Below are 7,750 nucleotides of genomic sequence, written 5' to 3' on the forward strand. Positions count from 1 at the left end.
TTAATGTTCTCCTTGTCTAACCCGTCACTTTAAGGGACTCTCTTGTGTTGGTTGGTTTTTTAGTTGTCCCACACTTCATGTTTATATTTGGACTTAATGCTCAGTGAGATTTTGAAAGCTTCCTAACCTAATTCTGCTTCAAACTTCAACACATAAGGCCCGACCGGTTTGTTGTATTTTTTTAGTTTTCATGATGCTTGGTGTTAACTAATGTTTTCAAACAAACCTCTCAGGTTTTCATAGAACAGCTGTATTTATATTACAATTTTAAAAAATGATTACAAATTATCAGAAAAGAATACAACATGCTGTGGTAATGAGACAAAATGTGAGTAAGTTTAAGGATGGAAATACTTCTACAAATTTATGATTTACAAGATCCGTTCAAAACTTTGTCTTGTTTGTGCAAAACTTTCTAAAACAAATCATTGGCTAGTTTTTGAAAATGGCACACATTGTTTGTTTTCTTTTCTTTTCTTTGGATAACCAGACTTTTACTATGTAACTGTAATTTGAGACAAAACAGACAACACAAGGATTTATTATCTGTAGTGTTCAAAAATAAAAATTTATTTTAAATAATTCTACGTTAGGCCATAAAGACAGATATCTGATGCTTATTACAGGATTTTAAGTTAAAATTCTTTTGTCAAACTTCAGAAGACATGAAATTTTTTAAAAACTATATGAAAGATATACACTCATTATGTGATTTTGGTGTCCAAGTTATAATATCAGTCAGAAAAGTACTTAAAATAAATGTCAAAACTGTACAGAAGGACTGTACTAAATTGACATAACAGTTGTAGACCTGAATTCAGCTTTCAAGGGGGTTTTTTATTTTGACACTGAGGAGGATTTCCTCTGTGTAACGGCGCTGAACAGGGGGAAGAGCACTGGGATTTCACAATAACGGGTCTTACGGACAGTGCGCTGCTGCGGCCACATGAACTCTGCTTTAATAGTCCTGCCTTCACTGGAATACAGTCAGTTTCTTCTCAGACTTCACGAAGTTAAATGGTACTAGGTGTTCTGCAGCCGTAGCTCAAGTGTCAGTGATGGTCTGAGGACTTGTCGATGGGGGGACCAACTCCAAAGATGGATGCTCTGCTACTTTTGATGTGCTTTTTGTACGTCCTGCCAGTGTGGAGCATTTTTGATGGCATTTGTCCCAGAAAAGGTGAGACATCAGTCAATAATATAAATGTGTTTTTGAATTTTTACTGCAGGATTACTGTAAGTTGTTTTGTCATGAATTTGTTTCATTGTTGAGATTTCAGAAAATCTTCTTTGCAACAGCTGGGTTTAATTTCACATTTAGTTTCATGTTTTTTCTTACAGAAAAAAAAGTAACGAATCAATATTTTACCTATATTTTCTCTACATTCTGTATAGTTTAACTGATGTTTTGTCTTTTTTATTGTCTTTTTTTATCATTTCAGCAGGATAACGGCTAATCTTTAGCGTTGTTCTGTTCAGATTACTGAACTCAGTCTAATAAACTTATTAGGTTATAATTTTTAGATATTTTTTTACATTTTTAGAACTTAGATTCTTTAATATCGTTGGACGAAAAGTAACTAAAATTGGTTGGAGAAAAAAGAAGACACCGTCAGATAATTTGTATCCTGCAGTAGAGAGGGAAAATCCATGCAAAAGTTATAAAAATGTTTTAATGTGCTATTTTTCTTGATATTCAGATATACTTGTTTTGTGTTTGTTTAACTGGGCAACTTATCAAATGTAATAAATTAACTTATTTTGATTACTTGTGACCAATTATGGCAATATATTTAATTTGGATCACTTGTTCTTTTAGTCAGTGGTAGAGAGAGATATTTGTTTTCAGATAAATCAAAGCATCAATAAGATTTGAGGAACTTTTCATGCACATAAGTGCATGAAAATGATTATCAGAGAAGAAAAAGCTCAGGACAGAAGAGCAACTGTGTAGGCGAGAAAGAGAGACAGATTAAAAGAGGAAGTTTTGAAGGAGTTGGTAATTTTTGTTATGCAACGCTGCATCCTATCTGTTCTGTGCCTAGTGATCTGGAACCAGCCCTAACATTTAAAGTCACAGCGCAATGCAGCACAATAAGGCCCTGATTAAACCCACAAAGCATCCAGCCTCGTTTGTATCTTTGCAACAAATGTTTGTTTTTGTGTGTGCGTGTGTGTGTGTGTGTGTGTGCAGACCCTCCTCCTGGTGTGGTGGTTGTGTCTCCAGGAAGCAGGCTGGAACTGACCTGCAGCGGTCATGTGAAGGTGAATGGAGTGAAAGTCACCTTAACTAGAAATGTCCCAAGTGGAAATAAGAAAGGATCTTCGTCAGAGCAAACTCCCACCACGCAGCAAGCTAGAAGAAACAGGGCTTTTACAAAAAGAAGTGATAAATCTTCTACAGTAAGCGAGAGATTCCGCATTCCCACCACGGCGACTGGAATCAGCACTCTGCTAGGAGAAAACCGAAGCAGCGGATATTCAGACGTGGAACACGCCACTTCTCCACAAGTGGTCCAGCCAACCCCTCCCAGCAAAACCACAACGAAGGGAATGTCAGACTGGGAGGATAAAGAGATGAAACTCCAGGCTGAATATAAAGACAAGGAGTCAGAGGAAGGCAGCAGAGCAACCAGAGAGGTTAAAATGAGGCCTCAGTGGCAGTGGAACAAACAGCTGATGGAGAGTACAGACAGAGACTGGGGAGGACTTGCATTTCTGAGTGACGGGAGCGGCCTGTCTCTGAGTTCAGTACGACTGACTGACGCTGGGAAATACACGTGTCATCACAGGGGAGAAGAAACACTTGCTGTTAAGGTGATTGTTGCAGGTGAGTTATGGCGCGATGCCTATATAGACACTCAACTGACACTACTTCAGTGTGTGCAGAATTTTATCAGTTTCATTAAAAGAACTGATCAGTCTAATTTATGTATTGAAAAATCAAACATGTGGGAGGTATCCTTTCAAATCACTGAGGTTTCTTACCAAATGTTTCATGCAAGGAATGACGGGATCTTCTATAATCAATCAAATCAATTTCATGTTTTTCAGGATTATGTTTCTCGCTAATCATTTTAAGGTCAGCTCTCTAATCCTTAAATAGGTAAATCAACCAAAGCCGACATAATACAAACATGAAAAGCAAACTTTGTACCCAAAAAGAAATGCAAATTTAGAGCAATAATCAAGCTAATTAAATGTTTAACATCATGAAGGTTTCTTGACTTAAAGTTTATAGACAGGGTTTACAGTCTGATTTTTTGAGTTAAGCTGCTGTTTAGGGATTGAAAGGCATAGATGAAGTCAAGTGAACCACAATAGAACTGACAAGAGTCCGACTTAGACTTTCCTCAAAGTGTGGAGGAAAGACCAGACTGACCTGGGTAGGATCTTCAAACAAAAACTAGAGAAAAATAAAAATGACACAAAACACATAAAATGCCAAATTGAACCAGGTTGATCAAACTCCCAATTAGATGAGCAGAAAATCATCAGTGAGATTTTATTGTGTCTCTTTTCAACTGCGTTCTTTAAAGTCAGTCTGTGTGACATGACATGTTTTACACAACAACACAAATTCACTCTTTGATTCACTAATTTATATAATCTCAATACCATCAGTGACTGTAATGTGACACACCGTGTCAGCACATGAATACTGATGCATTATGACCTGCAGCAGAAAAAGGTTTTGGTCATAGGTTCTGGCTAGCAGGCGGTCTGCTGGCTGTGGGACGGTGGTCGGTCTTGAGGAGACGTCATGGTAAAGTGGGTCTGCTGGGCGTCGTCCTGCCAAAGTACTTCTCTGAAAAAAATCTCTTGCTACCCCAAACACATGTCTGATTTAATGTTTTCTATATCCTAGATCCTCCTGAGACTCCAATTATCTCTTGCTACAAGAAGTCGCCCAGGAGTAAAATTCGCTGTGAATGGAGACCTCAGAAACCAGTAATCAAGCAACCTAACTGCTACCTTTTTCTGAGCAAAGAGTAAGGCACTTAGGTTTTAAATTCACCTAAGTCTGATTTATTTATTTTTGCAACACAACTCCTCAAAGCTCTCAAGATAGTCGCCAAAACAAAGACAAAGCTGAAGGCAGAGAGTTTAATCCAACCCTAGCTCTGATTGACTGAAACCTTTGTGCTCTCAGGGAGCTCTGAGGAATAGTGATACATCTGAAGTTCATACAACAAAACTGATGTTTTTAGAATAAAAAAATAAAATAGTTCTGAATAAAAAAAAAAGTTCATTATTGGTTTAATAATAATTCAGGATTGAAGTAAGTTACCTCATGGATAATTAACTGAATCTTTGAACTTTTTTCATGCAGAGCTTCTGTTTGTAAGATTATCTTTTACATTGTTACATCTTACTGGAAAACACGATTTTCTTTTTTCTTTCCAGTTATTTCCCTTACGGAAAAATAGAGAATTTCCAGCAAAAGCAGTGCTCATACTCACTTCAGCACTCCCGCTGTTGGTGTGCTCTGGAGCACATTGAGAAGGAGCGGAGGTTGAACCATGTGGCTTTCCTGTGTGTTACAAACTTCTTGGGCAACGCCACCAGTCCCCTGATCAATTTCACACCTCTGGATATTTGTAAGCGAATCTGTTATTACGTGACTGTTTCGATGAAAGTAAGGCTTTTTAAAAATAATTTCAACCCTTACCTGCGACTGAAGTGATGCCAGACCCCCCATCTAATGTGATGGCCCACCCAGTGGAGAGACGAGAGAAAATGATAAAGGTGACCTGGAACTTACCAATAACCTGGAAGGAGAAGGATGACTTTTATGACCTAACCTATGAGGTCAGATACAGACCTTCAAACTCTTCAAATGAACAGGTATGCTTGACAAGTTCATATTTCAGTCATGAGCTCAAAACCGATGAACCTGGGATGTTTCCGTTGATTGATTTCTTGTTTTATGGTCTGTACGTGTTCTTGCAGGAAAGTACAATTAGAGAACGCACGTACCTGATTACTGACGCTCTGCCTGGTGTTGAGTACCTGATTCATCTCAGAGTTAGAGAAGAATACGATGGTCATTGGAGCGAGTGGACTTCACCTGTCTCTGCCAGAAGTTGGACAGGTAGAAAAAAAATGCACACAAGAAAAGTAACCAGAAAGAAGCAATACATGTTAAAAGAAGTAACTGATGGCCACATCACCTTAGTGCGCAGGTGTGACACTCCAGTCCTGGAGGGCCACTGCCCTGAAACGTTTAAATGTGCCTCTGCTGCACCACACCTGATGTAGGCTCACTTATAAAGAGAAAACTACACCTTTCCAATTTTATTTATAGCAAAACATTTAAACCCTGCATATTTTTTTTTGTTGTATTTCAAATTTATATGCTAATCTATGTTGGTCTATTGCATACAGTTCCAATGAAATACACAGAGGTTTGTGGTTGTGAAATGAGAAAGCGTGGAACAATTCAAGTAACTTTTGCAAACACTGTAATTTCTTTACTTTTTAATCTCCTTTTACTATCTGTATTTCTCCAAAGAACTATCATTATTTTCTGTTGTTTGTCTGCTCTGCATTTAACAATAGTTATAGTTAAAATTCAACCACATACTGATTTTTATAGCTTCAAATATTTAGTCTCAAACTCCTAAAATTTAGCAATAAGTGTAAGTGGGATGTTTTGTTTCATGCATGTCTCCTGGATGCTTTTTGTATTACTCTTTGATACCATGTACAATATCTTTATTGTGCTTACTTTTCACAAATCTTACTGTCTTTACTTGTAAAAAAAATATCACTTTTAATATGTTTTATTAAATGATTTTCTTCCTGTTTGTTGCTTTCAGCTAATATAGAAGAAAAGAGTGAAATGACGACCACAATGGTAGGAACTTTAACTTTCAGTTGGAAAGTATAAACTTTAATTGCTCCATCTTAACATATTCTTCTGTCCTGTTTTTCTTTATTTGTTAATTTATTTGTCATCATCAGATCGACTTGCCCTCCACTGAAGACTACTTCACTGGTTCTGGTTTTTCTGATTACCCTCCTGGTTAGTTTGCTGGCAGTAAATTTTCTCAGTACACATATTTAAGAGAAAAGCACGAGAAGTGGGAGAAAACACCCTGAAACTGATCTATAGTCCACTGGGTTTTAACAGGAAACCATGGCATCATAATAACTCAGGCTCAACAGCTAAACAAGCCACAAGAGACATGGTTCTGTTGAAATAACACCTTTTTTACAACACCTCGTCATACATGTAACCATAACAATTTGTGGTTTTCTTCTTCTTTTGCTGCAGATAAATCTCCCATAACAGTTGAGTTATGTGAGAACTCATTTTTATGCAACATATACTATCATGTTATTTGGATCTCTGCCGTTTTTGCCATCATGTGCTGCATTTTGGCTGTCTACATCTTCAGGTTGAGCAATTCGATTTTTTATTTAAATAAAAAAAATGTTTGCATTGTAGCCAATAGATTTATATTTTGGCTGAGAGATTTAGCCAGATTTTTCTTTTTCTTTTGCTTTTCAGACACAAAGACAGGTATTTGAAAAAACTCTACAGTCTAAATAGTACCACCCACAGCGAGGCCTTGTGTCCACCTCGGCCTTCCATCCCTTCGTCCTCGGAAGAAGCAGCCCTGGTGTCTGACTCTGGCCCGCAGCTCTACACACAGAGCGACACACAAGAAGACGGGGAAAACGAGAAAGGACAAGCTGAGACGGACAGATTAGAAGCCACAAATTTCAACAACAAAAGTTACTTCTTCCTGCAGATGTAGTTATGAACGAACCAGTTTTAGAAAATTAATGAAAAGGGACCGAGCAGAAGGATAAACACCCAGAGAAAATTTGTATAGATTGTATATCCATTCCTTTATGTACGTGCCATGCTTAAACTTGTGCTGAAATGTTTTTTTATGTGGTTTTGTTTCTTTCTCTTCTGTCTACTGGTACCATGTTAAAATGTTGAAATCACCTGCAGAGGTGACTTCATCACAATAAATATTTTGTTTTTTTATGTTACTGAAAAGTTTAAGTTGATATTGATGTTGAATTTCTGTACTAAAATACACTTTCTAGAGCTTTTTGAAACTATCCTGAACTAAAAATATTTTTCTTACTCATAATTATGAGTCATCATTAGTCAACATTATGTGACTTAAATTCATTTGACTTTTTGACTATTATTAGTCAAGAAGTCAAATGACTTTTTGACTAATGATATTTTGAATTAGTTAACTCAAAGTTATGAGCTATTATTTCATATTTAAGAGAAAATTACTGATTAATTACTATGTCATTATTTTTTGCTTTTGCTACCTGATCATTGGCTTGCCTATCTCATAATGATTGATTGATTATTAATAATAAACAGTGGTGGGACATGATTAAAAAAAATGTAATTAATTAAAGACTTTGTAATTAACTAATGGTATTTTTATCTGACAATGATTCATTTTTAAATTCAAATAAATTTTGGTTGTTGATTAATCAACAACTAACTTATATAATCTGTATTGTGATGGTGTACATTTATTTATATCTTTACTTGGTGGAAAACTTGGCTTTGCTGTCATACTCTGGTTTATCTAAGTATATGATCCAGTCGCAGGCACATTCAAAATGTCACACTCCAAGTAGAGCAGCCCCATTAGTGCTTTTCTAAATCATGCAACTCCATGTTGCGAATAAATTTAAGCAGTAGTAGTTGTATACTAGAAAAGTTCTGAAGAAATTTAAATGGGGCCTGCCAAAGTCTTTT

At 36.5% G+C, this 7,750-nt stretch overlaps 1 protein-coding gene across 1 annotated transcript; it reads left to right on the forward strand.

Annotated features, from left to right (window-relative positions):
- The first annotated feature begins 906 nt into the window (after positions 1-906).
- il6r (interleukin 6 receptor) lies at positions 907-7,483 on the forward strand. The gene is made up of 10 exons (XM_032558924.1): positions 907-1,180; positions 2,195-2,830; positions 3,869-3,992; positions 4,408-4,601; positions 4,685-4,848; positions 4,954-5,095; positions 5,823-5,860; positions 5,968-6,028; positions 6,281-6,404; positions 6,518-7,483. Exons 1-10 carry the CDS (start codon positions 1,078-1,080, stop codon positions 6,765-6,767), a joined length of 1,836 nt encoding a protein of 611 aa, XP_032414815.1. The 5' UTR covers positions 907-1,077; the 3' UTR covers positions 6,768-7,483.
- Positions 7,484-7,750: the final 267 nt, after the last annotated feature.

This window comes from Xiphophorus hellerii, chromosome 3 (genome assembly GCF_003331165.1).
Source record: "Xiphophorus hellerii strain 12219 chromosome 3, Xiphophorus_hellerii-4.1, whole genome shotgun sequence".
In the NCBI taxonomy this organism is placed as follows: domain Eukaryota; kingdom Metazoa; phylum Chordata; class Actinopteri; order Cyprinodontiformes; family Poeciliidae; genus Xiphophorus; species Xiphophorus hellerii.